Raw genomic sequence first — 19,609 nt, 5'->3', positions numbered from 1 at the left:
GAGGCAATATCTTCCTTGTGACAGGATAGTGTATGTCTTTGAATTTATGGCAACTATGAATGCAAAGAAAGACATATATCTGCTTTGGCCCCAGATATGAAATTTCTTAATCTGCAGGAGAATCTTAATAAGTCGTTTTGCCCAAACTTGAAAAGGCTTTCTTCCTCCAAAGAGACGCAGGAACAACTCATCTCAGTGACATCTTTTATTTATCTTTTCTTTAGATGGCTCTCATCAACAGCATATGAGCAAACGTGTGGTCACATGAGCAGTGGTTCACATGAGTAGGTCAGAGTAGTCAGTGAGTAGTCAATGAGTAGTCAAAGAATAGGTTGAAAACCTTCAAATAGATAAGATAAATTAGATCACAATGAGTTAATTTTAACTTGAACTAATTAACTTGTTTCTCAAGTAACGATTTAATAATTTACTTGTAAGTTAACAGTGAAAAAATAAACTATATTCCAAACAGTGCAATGAATTTGTTTCCAAACACATGAAAAACATTGCATCAAACAAATCTATTTTGGTCTTCTGAATGCAATTTGAATGATGTAAACTGAGAATAATGCCAAACCTACCAGTGGTGTCTTTGAGGAAGCTCTCAGTTGAGGTTCTTTGTCTGAAGAGAGATCATTCTGAGCACAGGTGTGCCAAGTTACCTTATAAATTTGGCTGCTGAGCTTGAGAAGTGAAATGGGTGGGTGCGCTTGACTGTTGGTGAGGTCCGTGGCAGTTGGGTGGAGATGGGAAATGCATTCAAAAGTGTACCATTTGCTGTTTTAACTTGACATGTAATGATAATATCATTTGTATGATTTTCAAATATTGTGTTTTATCAAGTCCAAAGTCAGAGCAACCATTTGCCAGAATATTTTAGAGCACTCAATGTTTCTTCTTTACTGACGAGCCTTTTTGAAAAATGCAGATTTCCTTTTTTCCAACAGGATGTAGCAGCAGCCCACACCTACAAAAGCTTCTATATCTGCTTTTGGGACCATAGCGTCACTGTGTTTTACCTAACAATTAGGATGACTTAGTTTATGGGTCTATCTTATCCTTATGTTTTTTTTTTTTTCCTTGCAGGCACTTTAGGAGCATGGAAAATGGAAGGGACTCATTTCCCTTTCCCTATAAGCCCTATGACATCCAGGAGCAGTTCATGAAAGCGCTCTACAGCGCCCTGGACCAAGGCAAAGTGGGCATCTTTGAGAGTCCAACTGGAACAGGCAAGTCTTTAAGTCTCATATGTGGAGCTCTGAGCTGGCTGGCAGACTATGAGGAGAAGAGGAGACAGGAGGCCGCCGCTCTGCTGCAGGAAGGAGAAGCGTCTCTCTCCGCCTCTGCTGCTCCGCCATCCAGCAGCAGCTCTGCGTCTGCAGAGCCCGACTGGATCACCGACTTTGTCCAGAAGAAGGCTGAACGTGACCTGGTGTCAAAGTTAAAGGTGGGGGACGTTCGGATGGCAGCTTTTATTTATTTATGTTTTTTCATTAATAAAACTTAAGCTTTTTGTTTCAGGAGGAGGAGCTGAAGAGGAAGAAGAGAGAAGAGCGAATGGAGATGATCAGAAATAATCTTCATCTAAAGTATGCAAGTAAAAGAAAGGTAGGACTGTTTGGAGAGCCCCCATGTTCAGAATCCGTCCTTACACATGTCATACAGGTAGATGGAAATGTTTATCTGTGACCTCACCTCAGAGCTGCGAAGAGGATGAGGCATTCAAGCTGCTTCAGCTCAGTAAGGAGGAACAAACCGCGACGCCAGGAGATCAGGAGGACGAGGAGCTTGTCGTTGCAGAGTATGAGAGTGATGATGAATCCAAGAGTAAGAGCAGGTGAGTGAATGCTTTCATCGACTGCACTCTCACGGGTGTCATGAAAAGCCTGAGAAGGCGATTAAAACAAGGTGTCTTTGCTTACCAGATTCTTCGGAGGTGAGGATGAGGACGATGAGGAGCTGGTTGAAGAGCATGTGACTAAGGTGACGAAGTCGGCAATAAACATGATCTCAAAATAGATGACAATGTGTGTTAATCTTGATTCTGATGCGAGTGTGAACGTCCCCGCTTGCAGATTTACTACTGCAGTCGAACTCACTCCCAGCTGGCCCAGTTTGTCCATGAGGTTCAGAAAAGCCCCTTCGGTACGAACATCAGTCTGGTCATGCTGGGTTCTCGGCAGGTATGGATGGGTGCACACACACACTCTTTTACAAGAACAATAATATAAAAAAAACAAAAAAAACATTGAACATGATATCTGGTATAGTTTGGGTTTTCATCCTTTCCTTTTTTTGTAGGGCAGTCTTTTTTTTTATTATTTACTTTACTGTAACTAATGCTGCAGCTTGTTATAGTCTGACATTTGAGGAATGTTATGGTGGAGGGTTAGTTGTTCACCACACAGACCAGAATGTTCCATTTTAGAACCAAACTCTCCTTTAAACTTTTCAACAATTTTCTCTATGGTGCTATTTGCTCACTATTATAGTTTTATAAACGTCCGAAACGTTCACAGAACAGCTAGATTTATGCTTGCTGTTCCGATACACACGAGGACTTTAGTTATGAAATAGGTGATTTATGCAAGGAGCTATTGCAGTGGATTTTATTTAGGTGTATTGGAAAAAGAGACATGACAAGAAGTCGTTTGTGTTTGTTTAAAATAAACATTTTCCTTTCATCTCACAGTTTTGCTCTGATGCAAATTACGAAGAAAATTATTTAGCACACACTTAACTGACTACAACTTATACTGATAATAAACAAAACAACAAATAAAAAGCAAAAACAAAAGCTTCAGTCCACTTTATCGCTTAGCTTCACCCTGTAGTCTGCCCCAATAAGATGGATAATTAGGGAGTTCCCTCCAGGTGAAAGTCTGGCCTGGCTGCCATCATGTGTGCACTCCATGAAGCTAGCCCACAGGAAGTTGACCTCAAAGAAAAAGAAACTAGTCTTCAAAATAAAAGCATAACAGAGCAAATTTCCTGTTGTGTCTGTGTGCACCTCAGCTTGATGATGGAAATGCTTTGCAGCACCCTCACCACTGAGATTTTTTTTTTAACAATCATGTTCAGTTAAAACTGATCACTTTTTTTAAGCATAATCACTAAACAAAAATAGACAGGTTACCAATAAGTCTGATCCCGTTTTCCTTGTCGCTGCACTCTGTTCTTTGCAGAATCTGTGCGTTAACGAGGAGGTCCGGCGGCTGGGCAGCATCCAGCACATTAATGACCGCTGCATGGAGATGCAGAAAAACAAACACGGTGAGAGCCATTTAGCCACAACTTTACTCAGTTCTCAAAGTAAGGTCATATTCTGTTGGCTTGTATGTTTTTTTTTTTTTTTTCCCCCTCATTCTTTTATTTGTTTGCAGAGAAGCAGCACCACGAAGACGGTGCAAAACGAAAGAGGGGTCCGCCGAAGAGTGTGTGTCCTTACAACAAAGCTCTGGCTCTGCAGCAGATGAGGGATGAAGTTCTGGGGACGGTGCAGGACATAGAGCAGCTGCTGAAGCTGGGCAAGGAAACAAAAGCATGTCCCTATTATTCCACACGTCTTGCTGTCCCACCTGCGCAGGTAAATCTATCCACTTATACCCCTTTCGCCCTCTCTGATAGTGTGTTAACGCCGCTAAAGGTAGAGGTGGATTAATAGTCCTGCTTGCAGCATTTTTTGCTTTTATTTCTTTGTAGCTGGTCGTTTTGCCCTATCAGATGGTTCTTCATGAGGCCACAAGAAGGGCAGCAGGTGTCCAGCTAAAGGGACAGGTACATTTATACATTTTGTATAAATAATTTATACCCAATTTAGCCTAAAAAGCATTTTAAATTACATTTTAAATGCTTGCAATGCTATTAAACTGCACTGATCTGATTCAGAGATGTATGGAGAAAAAGTTCTTGCCTATTTAGCTTCTGATTTCATTTGATATTTACAGAAAATTTCAATGACAATCCCCTAGAAATAAATGAATCTTCTATTGCTGCAGCAAAATTAAACACAAAAATACTTCATACTTTAATTTGACTACAAAGGGAATGTTTTAGGTCCTTATCCAGCTGGCAGACCTAATGGTGAGCCATACTCAGTTATTGATTGATCCCAACTGAATTTTACTGGAAGTCTCTTATTTTAAAAGTCCCTTGCACAAAACACTTCATTCGAACATAATTCATGTTGGGATTAACTCACCATTTTACACTCTTTCTGTTTAGCAAACTCCACACATATGTTAAGTGTATAATGGTAAACAAAAAGTTTTTTTTGTTTTTTGTTTTTTTTTTCTCTTAGGCAACCAGTTGGCGTGAACAGATCCTCTTTACTTAGAGGGGCATTTGGAGGGTTTTTTAAAGATAATTTTTCAACCCACCTCAACAAATGCAGTTCATTTAAACTGTTTAATTTCTCTGAGTGTAGATATGGTCTAATTAAAGCCATTTCTTGATGTATGAAAATCGACATGCATCACCATAATCACCCCAAATAAATACCCCAGGGACAAACAATGTACGTATTACTAATTAAAAGTATCTGAACACTTTGATAATTTGAAGAAGTAAATGATGAAAATAAATAAATAAATAAAATAAACATGTGCAGTTACATTTTGTAAGAATTGCTAGAACTTTTTCAAGTTTCTCCTCCTCTGACTCACTTTGCTGAACTCAAAGTGGACATTTTCAGTGTGAATTTCTGCTAGTATAATAAACAAATCATTTGCTTTAAAGTTTAAGTAAGTCTGGAGGGCTCTGCAACCAGGATGACTAACTTCATATTTTAAAAACAGGTGGTGATCATAGACGAAGCGCACAACCTCAGTGACACTCTCTCCTGTATACACAGCACAGAGCTCAGCGGAGCGCAGGTAAACTCTTTCTAAGTCTCATTCGTGTTCGCTCTCAGCGTCGATGTTCCTAACGTTTGAATTTTCTGCAGCTTTGCCGCGCCCAGTCCCAGCTCACCCAGTACGCCGACCGCTACAAGTGAGCGCTGAGACAGAATCAAATCATACATTCAGTTTTGTCTCGCATTGTTCTTATTCAATATGCACCTGTTTCAAACACCAGGAACAGACTGAAGGCGAAGAACTTGATGTACATCAAACAGATTCTGTTTGTGATAGAGGGACTCATCCGTGTGCTGGGAGGTGAGTGTCTCCCAACTTCCAAACAAAACTTTTGGGGTGCTTCATAATAATCCTGGCATTTCTCACTGTTTTCCTGTTCCAGGTAAAGTTGGACAGAATCCACAGAGTCAAACTACACAAGCAGGTCAGTCGGGGATAAACGTGTGTAACGTAGTTATTGGCGAACCTTGAAAAGTTGCTCACTAGAAAACATGTTTTCTCCCCCCCACCCCCCAGGGACTGAAATGTATACTATTAACAACTTCCTCTTCAAAGCTCAGATTGACAACATCAACTTGTTTAAGGTAGTTATTTTTTAGCCCAAAAACATGTCGGATGTTCAGTTTTACCAAAATCATAAACATTTATATTACTGATCTTCCTACCTTAGTTACAAAGGTACTTTGAAAAGAGCATGATCAGCCGGAAGGTAAGCATTTCTCATGTTAGCTTGATTAATATGATGCACATAAAACATTATAATATCTTGCTTACGTTTTTAAACCTTTTCAACCTCTGTCGGCAGCTGGGTGGATTTGTGGAGAAGTACGCTGGCACTGGTGTGACTCTGCACACCCACAGCAGCTCCAACAAGGAGAATCGTCGCACAGAAGGCCTAAATCGCTACCTTCAGGCCTTAAACAGCAACCCCAGCTCCACACCAGGTTAGCCTCGGAATGCTTCCTCTTTGTAGTCGTTCTATGGACATTTAAGAAACATTCTAGGTGTTATTTTTCTGCATGTGACCATGTATTGCACAGCAAACAGCTGTAAGTTTTGCTTATTTTTCATCATACGCCGTGCACTCTCCTGCGAGCAGTTCCTTCAACAGACCAGCAGGGGGCTTCCGAAGCAGACAAAGTGCTGTCCGCATCTCCTATGATGCAGGTGGAGGGTTTCTTCCTGGCTCTCACCAACAGTAACACTGATGGCAGAGTGGTGTTACAGAAACAAGGTATCCATCTTTTTTTAATACCTTGGAGATGTGTTTGATTTATGTCACAGATGTAAATCAAACACAGAGGCTCAACTGCCCTGGTGTGAGACTGTCCATTTGTCACCCAGGCACTTTGTCCGAGAGCAGCGTCAAGTTCCTTCTTTTGAATCCAGCGGTCCATTTCGCCCAGGTGTTGAAGGAGTGCAGAGCAGTCATCATTGCTGGGGGAACAATGCAGCCTGTGAGTTGATTCTGAGAGAGTTGGACAAACAACAACAATAAAAAAGGGTTGCGTAGAGATTTTAAGATTAAAGAAACATATACACGTATAGGTTTCAGATTTCAAACAGGAGCTACTGTTCTCTGCCGGAGTGAAGGAGGAGCGTATCACAGAGTTTTCCTGTGGTGAGTGGCTCTTTTTCTCTCACATCACTACAGCTTATTGAGCTTTTGTTTATAACGCTCTTTGTGTCAGTGGTTCTGTTTATGCGTATTTCTGTTCATAACAGCTATCTAATTAAAATAGATGGCTGGATAAGCAGCAGCTTTACTCCGATCTTCTCCCAGATGATCAAGTTAGTTTTTTTTTTTTTTTTAAACTCTGACAGACCAGAGCACCGTCCTCTTGATACCCCATCACTTTGGAAAAGAGACACAAAATATATTTCAGCTGCTCCACTTGTAACTGAGTTATTGGTTGGGAATAATCCACAATCAGCTGTTTCTAATTCACTTTAAGCTCAAATCAGACTAATTTATCCAAGTGGAACAGTCCTGGTTTATAACTAATAGAGTAATCCATGTGAAATTGGTTTAAATTGTACATTAAAAGAGGTTTAGATTGCAATAAAGACATTTTTTTCATGACAGATAAGAACTGTCTTTTAGCAACAGTTAGCTGTCACACCACTGTAAATGCAGAAAATATCCTATGTACTTCAATGGTTGTATCATTTTAATCCTTTTACTTTACTTCTCATGAAATCTGCAGGCCATGTGATTCCTCCGGAAAACATTCTTCCTCTTGTCTTATGCGCCGGTCCATCTGGTCAGGAGCTGGACTTTACCTTTCAAAACAGAGACTCACCCCAAATGGTACAAACAGACACATTTCAATAAGTTAACAACTTTTAACAGTTGAAATTGTTTTTATTTATTCTTAAGGTTAACACACTTACAAGATAAAACAGTGCTGCAGGTTCATGGATAAAAGTAGAGGTTTTGAATCCATAAAAAGAAAAAAGAAGAAATTACATCTTCCCCATTCATGCATCAAAGCACGTGTCCTTAACCTTTTTATTGAATGCAGAAAAGTGAAGAAAAGTGTTCGCTGTTGGCTGATGCATTAACAGATGAGAACCGGTGAAGCTCTTTGTGTTAATGAATTTGATTAGAGGGGAAAAAAAACTTTTTTTTCTTCAGTATTTATTCTCAAGGGAAAATTGGTCGATTTTAATCTCTGGCCAATTACTTGGTCCATCTTTTGTGATAAAGTGCATTTTTCCAAATAAATTATAATAAATAGAATTGTGTATGTTTTTATTAAGGATTAAAAGCAGAGTCTTCTGTTAACAGATGGATGAAACGGGACGCATTCTCTCCAACATCTGCAACGTCGTTCCGGGCGGGGTCGTGTGTTTCTTCCCCTCCTACGAATACTCCAGGAGAATCATTTCTCACTGGGAGGCCAGCGGTGTGCTTATCCGGTTGGGGAATAAGAAAAAGGTATAAACCAGCAGCATATTTTAATAGTAATGAAGAGTGCAAGAAAAAAAAAAAAAAAGCACAGCTTTATTAAAGACCTAAATCTCCCGTCTCCCAATCGCTTCTCAGATCTTCCAGGAGCCAAAGAAGGCCAACCAGGTAGAGCAGGTGCTAAACGAGTTTTCCCGCTGCATCCAGGTAATGTGAACTTCTCACCTGGCAGATATCTGATCGTCAGTGATGTGGTCACTGTGGCGAGACTTCACCACTGCTTTCGTTTCAGAGGAGTGCCGTGGACAGCAGCGGAGGAGTCACGGGAGCGATATTGTTCTCTGTGGTCGGTGGAAAGATGAGCGAGGGCATTAATTTCTCCGACGACCTGGGCAGGTGTGTTAATCACAAACCCCCATGGTTAACAAGCTCCTGTACGCTGCCTGGAATATTAAAAGTGAATTATGCGTGTTTGCGCATATGATTACAGGTGTGTGGTGATGGTCGGCATGCCGTATCCCAACATCAAATCTCCAGAGCTGCAGGAAAAGATGTCGTATCTTGACAAACACCTGGTCAGGTTCTTCTTTCACTCCAAAATTGTTATACTTAAGGTAAAATGTTGTAAGAGAGATGAATGATTTTGCTTCTATGTTGCAGCCTCACAGCCATGGGAAAAACCCTGGACAAGCATTGGTGGAAAACCTCTGCATGAAGGCTGTTAACCAGTCTATAGGTACCGCTTACAGAAGGTACATTTAAAAGCAATATTTGTTAATCAGGAGGCGTTAACATGTCCGTTCTCTCCAAAGGCAGAGCCATCCGACACAGAGGTGACTATTCCTCCATTGTCCTTTGCGACAGGCGCTACGCACGGCCTGCTACGCTCGCTAAACTCCCCGCGTGGATCAAGAATCGCACCAGCACACACTCAAGCTTTGGCCCTGCTTTTGCTGCATTACGGAAGGTGAGAATGACGCACAAAAGCGCCCCGAAAAGTTTGTTGCATCTCGACTGAACGAAGGCAAGTTCATAATATCAGCTTTTTTTTTTTATTTTCTGCTTTCCTAGTTCTTCCTGGAGAAAAAGCAGAAACGGGAGTAGATTGTCTCCCACAGAGCTTCTTCACGACCTCAATAAGAAAGAAACTGCACAAAATGTAATGTTTAAATAAGACTCAGAAATGTTATTTTTAATGAGTTACACCATCACTACTAGCGACATCTTGTTTTTTGTTTTCATGTTCTCTTTATTTTACATTTAAAACATGTCAGGTTCTCCATTGTTCACCAAAATGTTCTCAGGTTTTAGTCAACATGTTAGCGATTGAAAGCTATTTTCTGTTAACTGCTACTAGGCCGGCTCAGCAATGATGACTTCTTCTAGAAAATGTAAATATTTTAAGGACAGTGTTATGTAATTCAAAGCCTCCTCGCTAAATGTTTTTTTCATAGGTATATGGAATAGATATTTGGAATTTAATAAAAAATGTGAAGTTATTTCAGTCTGTTATATTTATTTCATTACAGCTGCAAATGTCTTGTGAAATTATTTAGCCAGCTACCATTTCTTTTTGGCTATTTACGTCTTTTACGTTATGCAAATAATATGCCAGTTCTTCAATAAAAAAAAAAAAAGTATGTTTCGTGCCGATCACTGTCCACCATGTTATGCTTCCCAATCGTCGTCTTCCGCCGCTGAATGTGGGGCGGGTGGGGGTGGGATGACGTCTGACATCCTGGCGAATGCGCCTCCGCTACCAGCGGGATTTTCAGCCGACTCTCCACCTGCTGGGCCTTTCCCTGATATTCCTGGAGACAAAGAACATCCAACCTGTCATCATCATTGGTGTTCCTCCTAATACAAAAACAATTTCAACTAAAATATTTGAATCTCAAACGGACAAGTGAAACTATTTTCAAAATATTTGACAGTGAGGCACAGTAACTTGCATCAGAGCTGATACAGGTAACATTGCGGTATTTTGGTTTTTGTAAATCTCATTGACTTATACAAAGTTAGCAAAACACAGGTTGTATTCATTTGGTTTTCAAACGAACCCAGTTGGTTGGGTCACATGTGGAGAGCGGTGTTCCACAAGGCTGAATAATGGGACCAACTTTTTTTCACTACTTGTATTAACCTTGGTAGATAACTCTTTTTGTTAAGTGTATTATTGTGATATATTATTATTTGTACATTTCCATAATTTGTACAAGTAACAATGGACTTCAGCATAGATTAAAGTTCTTTAGCACAGTTAAAATTGGTACATGACAGCAAAATGGCTAATATGTTTTTTATTTATTCCTGTTCATTAACTGCTAGCCTTACTATTACTATAAAACAGAAATCATCTGGAGAGTCATGTTTAAAAAGGCATCTGGTCATGACTCCACATGGATAACAGCTGAAAATATTTTGATACATAACATATTTTTGGTCTTAGTCCTAAAAGGTTCTTTATTGAGACTCTTGGGCAGAAGAAATACTGTATCTCAATGGGATATTCCTGGGTAAATAAAATAAAGAGCATTTCACATTCTCACCTTTCCGGCGCATGGCGAGTTTATTGAAGAGATCGGACATAAAGTCTCCACCACTAGATGCTGCTCCAACAGCTGAACAACAAAAAACAGACAAGTAGATACTTAAATCCTGAATCTTTTGGGTAAAATAAAAATCAATTTTTTTGTCAAAAATCAGACTTTTTAGTTGAATGAAATATAAAATCTAAAACTGCCAGGACTATGAAGACTTTTTAACTGTGGCAGTACAGGTGCATCTTATCTTTAGACTGGATCCTGAAGTCACTGATTAAACACGGACGAGCCCCTCTCAGTCCCTCACCTTGCTCTTGCTCTTTTTGTTTCTTCTTCTCCATCTTGCGTTCATTAACGTTACGTAACTTGGCTTTGCCGATACCCCCGGCGTTGCGGATGGACTCCAGCAGACTGGCGCGCCCATCTGATGGCTGCACCACCTCGCTCGGCGCGCCAGACACAGGGCCTGTGTTCAGAGCATACAGTGAGGACACCCTGTTAAACTTCACTCATTAATATGAGTTAGGTTAGAGCTAGGGAACAAACAAAGTTCTCCTACTGCATTAGAAGTGGAGGGTTTCAGCACTTTAATACTGTTTTTACTCAAAGCGAGGAGCTCGGATGTAACCAACCTGAGCTTGGCGTTGGAGTAGCTTCCACGGGGATCTCTATGGTAGGAGGAGGTGGCGGAGGCGGAGGAGGAGGAGCTCCTGAAGGAGCAGTGGGAGGGAGGGCAGGCTCAGAGGGAGGGGGTGGGGGAGGAGGTGGGGGCGGTGGAAGATTATTTTGGAGCTCAGGGCCTGAAACAAAATAAACCCCATAAAATTAGCTTTTCAATAAAAAACAAAAAAAATGGCCCAAAGTTGAGGCAGGCGAAAAAGAATAAAGATGCAAATATATAAACAAATATAAGACACAGTCAAGCAAGTGTTCAAAGGGCAGCTATGTCACCTGGTGAAACGCCCTCCCCAGAGAAGGAGGGCAGCTCTGGGATGTTGAGAGTGGGTCCTGATGGGGCGAATCCAGGTCCAAGATCTGCGCTGTATGACAGATCGTCTGCAATACCTGGAAGGTCAGGCAAGTAGGACGGCACATCTATCTCAGGCACCTGACCCAGGTCTGGCACATAAAAATAACTTTCAGCTGTCTGTTAGAGAGGAGAGGGGGCGGGGGGAATCATCATTGAGAAATTAGGCAATCCTGCATATTAAAAAGTCAACCTAATACTGGCTATGCTGGAACTTGCAGAAGCAAAGTTCTATACATTGTTTTTCACATTTTGCCACATTACAATCACAAACCTCAATGCATACAATTAGGATTTTTGCAAAAGATCCATCCACAGTTGTGCATACAAGTAATTGGATTTTCTTGAATCTTAAAAGTGTGGCATACATTTGTAGTTATTCCCACTGAATGAAAACTTTCTTCAACCTTCTTTAGCTCTAAATGCAACTATATTTTCATTGGAGTGAATTTTTTGGCAAAATAATGAGCTTTTTGAGACTACATGGGCACCATCTGTAAATATCTGAAAAAGAAATATTCAAGTTTTGCCTCAGATTCTAAATTGGTCTGAATTGTAACTGAGGCCTTCCAACACATAAACATGCCTTGATTCCCTTCTGGCTGCACATTTAGCATTGTTGTCCTTCTGGATGAGTGATCAGGTATTTTACAGTCTCTAGCAGGTTTCTCCCTCTGGGATCTTCACAGAACAGATTGCAATACAAATAGCTGGACTCTATTGAATAAGTGACTTTTTCCAGATATCTAATCCCACTAGATTTTATTGTAGGTATCAAAATAAAAAGGGATGAACACATACACAGCCCATTTTTTATGCACTTGTTTATTTTGGCCTATCATGTGAAATACACGATAGGTTTATGGTCGTAATGTGCCGAGCCACTATCGATCAACACACACCTGTCTCTCCATCTGCTCTCTTGTTGTAATCGACAACGGGGCATCAAATGGTTTCTCCTCTTTTTCCGTCTCCAGAGTTTGGTGTGTTTTTGTCACGGCTCCAGCCAGAGGGTCAAGGAACACATACTTTTTATATCTATGAAAAACAAAAGATGCAAGTTAGTAGATGCAGAGGCAAAAACTTGAAATCAGTGCAGCTGTTGCAGCAGGAAGCATTCCAGTCCGTCTCCGTTCACTCACAAGTTCTCTGTGGTGTTGAAGAGCAACAGAGAGCTGACGGATGAGATGTTTCGCGGAAGACTGCCCAATCCCTCTTCTGTCTCATCCTCAGCCTTCTTCTTATTGCTCACACACACTGGGAAATATGTTAACTTCTCCTGAAGGGGAGAGATCAATACAAAGTGTGTGTGTGGGGAGGAATGTGTAAATCTTGAGCAACCAGAATGACAAATGCCACGACAATCCCTCTGCTAAAGGACGCGCACACCCTCAATCAGCAGGAATTATAAGGGACACTTCTTTTGGAGGATGTTAAATAATTCATTTCTGCACCAGAAACAACTGCTAGTGTCTTTTTTTTTTTTTTCAGTCTGACAAATACACACGTATCCTTCACACAAACAAAAATCTACACTCTGGCGAGAGCAAGCATACGCAGCAGAAAATATGCAGGATTTTTGTAAAGGTTGTGAGATGGTGCAGGAAAAACGGAGGGGCTCGCTATAAATTATTCACGAGCTTCTACTGAGCCGAGCGAACACAGACACACAAACTCTCGTGCATTTACAGTCGATTTTCCCTGTCAACGCACGCACGGCCTCTGATGTACTCCATGTACAGCATGTGACAAATTTAACGAAGTGGGTTGCAAAATAACCTGCATCAAAGGTTCTGACAAGGAAAGAATGAGACCTGGGATCTGGATTTAGATGGGGGATGTCAAATAGTAGAAATTTCAGAGGTTGTTTTTTCCCCCATTTTTTCTAAACCTGCTGATGAGACACTACCTATAACGGACAGAAATGACACATGCATTTAAAAAAAAGTATGTAGCGACATCAAAATTTGCATCAGAGGATAAGGGAATGATGTCAGGATAAAGTCAGATAAATATGCGAAATATGCAGACGGTTAAATTTAAAGACCTCAAAAAATGAATAGAGAACATTTTGAATTTTGAATAAGCAAGACACAAGAAGTGTGTAGAGAGAAGGGGAGGGGGATAACATAGTAACCGTTTATAGATATTAACAAGTGCAAAAATAAAATGCATTTATTTTATGTTTAGTTGTTTGTTGAGAAGTATGCTTTTTATACATTTGTTTCAGGCAAAACAAGTGGTGTTCCTTCTGAGTAATTTAAAGGCGTAGAAAGGGTATTTTCAAGGAAAATATATGAAGAATGTTTTATTTTCATCGAACTAAGGATTGGTTAAATTCATGCCTGGAGGGGAGTTAAAATGAGACAGACAAGGGGTTAGGAGAGGAGGCTTGTCAAAGCTGTACTCCTATACAAGCAATTTTAGAACGGAGTAACCAGACATTTATTTAACAAGTGTCATATAGAGCACTATAAAACAGCCGCCAAGACACACAAAAAAAATTGGAAACCTATCTCTTAATGATCAGTAAGTGGATCATGTTTTTGTTCTTTTCACCCAAATATCAGCACAAAATTTGCATAAGACTTCAGAGTCTCAGGACCCACTAGACTACTAGTCTGTCAACATCTGGACCCAGATGTTGTTAGATTTCCAGATGTTCTGAGCCAGCTGTGAGCTTGTTGTATGGGCAGCTTCATTCTTCTCATCATTGCTCAGCTTATAGAGCATTTCTTTTCCCACCTCAGTAAAAAGCTACATCTCTCCGGTTGCCACAGTGACAGTGGATGTGGGAAGCTGCATAAATGAGCTGAGGGAAATAGATGGTGTTTCCCCAACAGCATCAGAAGAGTAGAGATAGTTGCACACACAGTGCTAAAAAAGCCTCAAAACTGTGGATCAAATCAGTGTTTTTTTTTTGTATTTACGTGCTTTCTGCACACTCTGGCTCATTTCTCTTTGATTTAAAAATATCTGGGCTGATGATAAAACATTCCCCAATCTCACATTTTTGAATCTCAGTCAGTATTTAGAGAGGTTTTGCCCTGCAGCCTTCATACATATGAGAAGTTGAGATTAGCCCTGACGTCTTCTTTCTCCATGAGTCCAGAAACCCACAGGACCAACATCAAGATCTAACCTGTACATATAAAAGCATTTATATCTCTTTACAGGATACTGTGTTAGACTTCAGGTCTGAATTGGTCACATAATTCAAGCATTAACAATAGCAATAGGTATCTATGAATGTATACTCATAGATATACGTTCATAACACTGTATGAAGTTATGTTGAAAGTATAAGGAAATGTGTGAGCACCGCTCACAATAAAACAGCCGAGGTGAACACAACACAAATGCATCTTTTCTGCACAGATCCTACAAATTTAGAATTACAAAATTCACATTTCCAGACAAACATTATCTTTTTTTTTTTTCAGAATTTTTGACATTTGTATAGCCAAAAATATGACTAGGTGGGTTGGTTTCCAGCTCCGCAGTGCGAGTAAGTGAGAGCATTTTTGTTTTGCACTTGGACTTATTCTACACTAAGCACAAATTCTTCCAAGCACAGTTTGTAATCTATGACACCTTTATTTTGCAAATGCTTTATTCACTGCAGTGCAGCTTAAAACATCAATCTAGGAGGCTCTTGCTCTTTTTATTTCTGACAAGCATTAATTTGCCTGTGAGTTCTCTCCGTAACTAAAAAAAAACAAGCTCATCAATAAGTTAAACAAAAACTTAAGTTTTGATGTGACAAATCAAAGATCAATCGCATCATCTACTTTTAAGTTATTAAAAGTAAATGATGCTACAAAGTCTGGCTTATATTATATTTCAGATACTAGATTAAAGTTTAAAAATGTTCATTTTCAATAAGATTTTTTCAATGCTTATCGAGTTTTGGACAAAAATTAAAATATCAAACTCCACACTCTTCAAAAGTTTGTAGGGTTCAGCTTGATTTTGGATGTTGATTGCGGCAGCGATAATGCTACTTTTCTTTTTATGTTACAATTGATTTTTTCAAAATAAGTGGATTTCACGAAGAAAAAAAAATAAGCACAGTATTGGACGTTTTTTGTGTGTTTTTTTTTTCACCTGCCAGGCCTTCTCATCAAAAGGCCGAAGTTTATTCTGTATCTTGCGGCGAGGCCGGGTTTGAGAGGAAGGATCTGCGGCTCCGGTAAAGATGGAGGAGTAGTCCTGGAGCCGATCTGGGGCAGGGTACTTGGCACTGGAGAAAACCTTTGCACACAGATTTATAAGGATTTTATGTGATGCTTCAACGAGAATCTGAGTGTAAAACTTGTAATTTTGTCTTTGTTACCTTGGTGGCCTTTTTACTGCCCTTAATCTTGTCAACACGGGCCTGAGCTAGTCTTATCCGGTCAGAGACACTCTGCAGCTGGCGCCGGTTCTTCTCTACACTTTCAGAGACCCTGGGAGCAACATCAACACAAACATGACAATAATCACATTCATGCATCAGGAAAAATGTGTCTGAAGTATTGTGAAAGGTTCGGCCAGTTGAGTTGACCTTCGCCAGAGCCGCGAGGGTAGCAGAATTTTTCCACACGTTTTTATGTCACAGTTTGCAGAGTTTAACATGACCATTACTGGCTCTTGGTATTTTAGTTTAGCCTTTAACCTTATAGTGTGATGTGGAGGCACTGAATTTACATTCATCGGGCTTTTCATTCTTACCAAATATGATTTCAAATTTGAAAAGACGGAACACCGAAGAACATTTTGATACCAAAGCGATTTTCCATACATATACAGACTTGAAAATAACTAAAAGAAAATTCAATACTATTCCATAATTTTAAAGACAGTGTAAAAACACTGATAGCAGAAATACAATCAAATCAAAATCAAAATTTAAGAAAGTTTCCACACTTAAAACAGGTCATATTGTAACTGATGCTACGATTTTCTGACTCTTCCAGCTATGAATATGTGTTTTGATATAATTACAGAAGCCGATGGTTGCAGTGTGCCAGACAGGACCATCTGGTGTAAAACATACGCTGCTCAATAACTGTGCAATCTAGTGAAAGTGACATCTTGATCCATAGCAGCTTACTTTTAGCAGATGCCGTAATGTTCAACATCAGTCCATTCAATGCGTTGATGAGACTTTTCCAAGAGCTGCTTTATACCTAAAATATTTTCACTGCTCATCTTCCAATGAAAAAAATATATATATTTTTTTTTACGCTCCCTGTGAAAATTGGCTATTATCTCGTCTAACAAAAATAAATAAGTAAATAAATAAATATAAAAAATTTCAACCATTTATAACACTGGATCTGAATCAGGTGTCTGTGTTTCTGAATTCAAATGTGGAAAACTGATGCTGTAGACATGTGCTTTAGAAACTCTACCTATATTTATATTTGTAGTGTGTGTGTGTGTGTGTGTGTGTGTGTGTGTGTGTTGTGTGCTTACCTTCTGAAAATGTCTGTAGAAATAACCTCTAAGTACAGCAGTGAATCTGCAATCTGAAGAACAGCCTCCTCTCGCCTCAGCTCAGGCTGAACGAGAGGCACCGAGTATACCTGGCCCTCCAGGCAGTGCCTCTGTGACATCCTAAAAAAAGAAAAAACAGCAGCGCACAGCAAGATTGTTATTTTCATAGGAAACTGAAACCAAGCACTGTTATTGTTTTATCTCCCTTTTCAAGAGCTATTAAACTAGACACGTTTAAGAGGAACAGCGAGATGGATATTAATTAAAACAGTAGAAAAACGATTAATGTTAGGTTTGTGCTAAATTTGGGGAAAATAAGCAAATTTCTAGAGTAATTAATGAGATGGAGTGGCACAATAGTGATTCCATTTATAGCTGAAAATTTCATTTATGTAGAGCATTCCACTCATTTTTTAAAACACGTTTATAATACTGACTATTTACTAATATTATTCTTATTCCTGACTGTACCAAATTTGATGGGAGACAATGTTAAATTTGGATTATGTTTCTGTGTATGTATTAAGAGATTTCCTGGTGCAGAGTCAGCTTGTTGAATATATGTAGAAAACAAACCTGAACCTAACATGATATAGTCTCGCCCTCACAGAAATACTTAAGTGTTAAGACAGCTTTATGGAAATGTATTCTTTTATTTATTGACCATCTGTGTCCGTTTGATAAACCTGAGCACAATGTTAGGAAAACTTGACCTTGCAGTTTTATTGCTACATGCTTGCTGACTATATATCAATTGGGATTTACACACGTTCACCTCACTACTCTCTTTCTTTTTTTTAATCATCACAATGTTTCCTCCACTCTCCCTGAGATCCATCATCTCTGCCAGTAAGATTTAGATCAGGTGTGGACATTAAGGGCTACTGGCCAAATATAGAATTGGCATGTAGAGTTTAAGAGTTTAAGTACCTGAGATATTACAGACAGCAAAATATTGCATCTAAGCATTGATTTATATGACATTGCATACGCTGATCCTGCAAATTAAGATGATATTTCAGACGGCAATCTGAAATATTGTGGAGACAGAAGATTTGAAATAGATATGATTGCACAAAACGTTTTGTGCATTATGATGGAGTGCACTGGAAGCACTGTTGCCTTGCAGCAAGAAGGTCTCCCTGTGCATGCGTGGGTTCTCCCCGGGTACTCCGGCTTCCTCCCACAGTCCAAAAACATGACTGTGAGGTAAATTGATTTCTCTAAATTATCCCTATGTGTGAGTGTGTGTGTGTGTGTGTGTGTGTGTGTGTGTGTGTGTGTGTGTGTGTGTGTGTGTGTGTGCATAGTTGTTTGTTGTCCTGTCTGTCTCTGTGTTGCCCTGCGACAGACTGGCGACCTGTCCAGGGTGTACCCTGCCTCTCGCCCGAAATGTTCGCTGGAGATAGGCACCAGCACCCCTCCACACCCCACTAGGGACCAGGGTGTACAGAAAATGGATGGATGGATGTTTGTTATGACTAGATTTCTTTAATAATTTTTAGAGCAATGCAAACATCCGTAGAGCAAAGAACATAAATATTTTTCATCAGGCAATCTATCGAAAGTTCTCTGTGAACATTTTGTTTAAATCTTGTTTTAAATATGTACAATCATCCATTTCATGTAGGTTTTCAGTAAACTAATAATTGCTTTATCTCATTTTTGGTTTTAAGATTTTTGTCTTTATCTTAATTTGTAAGACATTACATTTTAATTGTTTTCGTTACTTAGCTTTGGTGGTTTTTTTATGGATATAATTGAAGACATTAAATACACAAAACATTAAAGCTTTGTGTATTTAATCCAAACCGCACGGTTTGGATTATAGCATATCTATGTGTAAGAACAGCTGTTTACATAAACCACATACAATCAATTGAGAATCTGTTATTTTCACATATTCCCTCCATGTAATCTGACTGAGCTTCATTTTGCAAAGAAGAAACGGCAAAAATTGTATTATTCCATAACAGCTTTGTGAAGTATTGATAGTGTTAGCTAATAATTTAAGTTAGCGGTTATAACGTCAATGAAAACGTGTTCAAAATACTGCATTGCGTGTCGTGTTTATATTGTCTGCACTAAAAACGTTTGAACGAATAACATGAACCTCCTGAATAAATTTATTTAATTGTATGTACTTAGACCGCAAAAACAGTATCGAGTTATCTAAGGTCTAAAAGAATAAATAAAATCCTAACGTAACAATGAAACAACCATTAATTTTGAGTCAGCATGTTCCCTCAGACAGACTCCACTACTGGACTTTCTCCTTTTTGGTGTAATTTAATCGATTTTTCTGGACTCTGCTGACTCTCTCATGATATCTACTACAATGTAGATCTGAAGCCGATTTGATGCCGTTATATTACGGATCTATCCTGTAATTTACTACTTCAGTCGCCGAAGATGATTTTGCCAGCTATGACTTGTAGCAAATAAACTCACAGTGTCTCTGTTTTCTTGTAAATAACACAAAACAGATCAAAGATATCCCTGGAATGCTAAAGAGCAGCACCCAGAGCAGCACCATACGGTTTGTTGGGGTAACGCTGAGTTAAAAATAACATTCTTACCTGACCATGGGTCGTGTTTGACGGCGACAAAAGATGTATTTGATAATTAGCTTAAGCTTTCGGTTATTTTTGCACAGCTACTTGATTTTACGAGACGTAATATCTGGACTTCCGCAACATTGTATCACATGACAACGTCAAACTGTGGTGCTGCCTTCATGGTAACTCGGATTTTATTTTTTGAGGTGCCGCTTTGGTTACTTTAACCATAG

General features: G+C 39.5%; 2 protein-coding genes across 2 annotated transcripts; one reads left to right on the top strand and one right to left on the bottom strand.

The window, feature by feature from the left end:
• The first annotated feature begins 704 nt into the window (after positions 1-704).
• On the top strand, positions 705-9,266 carry ddx11 (DEAD/H (Asp-Glu-Ala-Asp/His) box helicase 11). The gene is made up of 27 exons (XM_014982907.2): positions 705-794; positions 1,087-1,447; positions 1,522-1,608; positions 1,701-1,837; positions 1,926-1,983; positions 2,076-2,183; positions 3,186-3,273; positions 3,384-3,586; positions 3,703-3,777; positions 4,797-4,874; positions 4,946-4,992; positions 5,077-5,156; positions 5,239-5,280; positions 5,373-5,440; positions 5,527-5,565; positions 5,662-5,800; positions 5,956-6,090; positions 6,201-6,313; positions 6,405-6,477; positions 7,064-7,167; positions 7,648-7,797; positions 7,906-7,974; positions 8,060-8,163; positions 8,258-8,342; positions 8,428-8,503; positions 8,580-8,734; positions 8,839-9,266. Coding segments are annotated over exons 1-27 (2,709 nt in total). The 5' UTR covers positions 705-792; the 3' UTR covers positions 8,872-9,266.
• washc1 (WASH complex subunit 1) lies at positions 8,993-19,533 on the bottom strand. The gene is made up of 11 exons (XM_014982955.2): positions 19,398-19,533; positions 16,798-16,938; positions 15,674-15,785; positions 15,445-15,591; positions 12,480-12,616; positions 12,240-12,375; positions 11,262-11,457; positions 10,943-11,110; positions 10,618-10,776; positions 10,317-10,388; positions 8,993-9,578 (listed from the first exon to the last, which is right to left on the bottom strand). The coding sequence occupies exons 1-11, from the start codon at positions 19,403-19,405 to the stop codon at positions 9,436-9,438; spliced, it is 1,419 nt and encodes a 472-aa protein (XP_014838441.1). The 5' UTR covers positions 19,406-19,533; the 3' UTR covers positions 8,993-9,435.
• Positions 19,534-19,609: the final 76 nt, after the last annotated feature.

Source organism: Poecilia mexicana, unplaced genomic scaffold (genome assembly GCF_051168715.1).
Source record: "Poecilia mexicana isolate PSO_F unplaced genomic scaffold, ASM5116871v1 scaffold_6, whole genome shotgun sequence".
NCBI classification, from domain to species: domain Eukaryota; kingdom Metazoa; phylum Chordata; class Actinopteri; order Cyprinodontiformes; family Poeciliidae; genus Poecilia; species Poecilia mexicana.
The sequence above is the reverse complement of the archived record's forward strand: the minus strand, read 5'-3'. Positions and strand labels throughout refer to the sequence as shown.

What these genes read in the sequence shown, in the direction of transcription:
- ddx11 (XM_014982907.2), top strand. An exon ending in CAGAGCTCAGCGGAGCGCAG is followed by an intron (nt 4,875 to 4,945) that starts GTAAACTCTTTC and finishes AATTTTCTGCAG; the next exon opens with CTTTGCCGCGCCCAGTCCCA. An exon ending in CGTATCTTGACAAACACCTG is followed by an intron (nt 8,343 to 8,427) that starts GTCAGGTTCTTC and finishes TCTATGTTGCAG; the next exon opens with CCTCACAGCCATGGGAAAAA.
- washc1 (XM_014982955.2), bottom strand. An exon ending in TTCAACACCACAGAGAACTT is followed by an intron (nt 12,376 to 12,479) that starts GTGAGTGAACGG and finishes TGTTTTTCATAG; the next exon opens with ATATAAAAAGTATGTGTTCC. An exon ending in TACTCCAACGCCAAGCTCAG is followed by an intron (nt 10,777 to 10,942) that starts GTTGGTTACATC and finishes CTCTGAACACAG; the next exon opens with GCCCTGTGTCTGGCGCGCCG.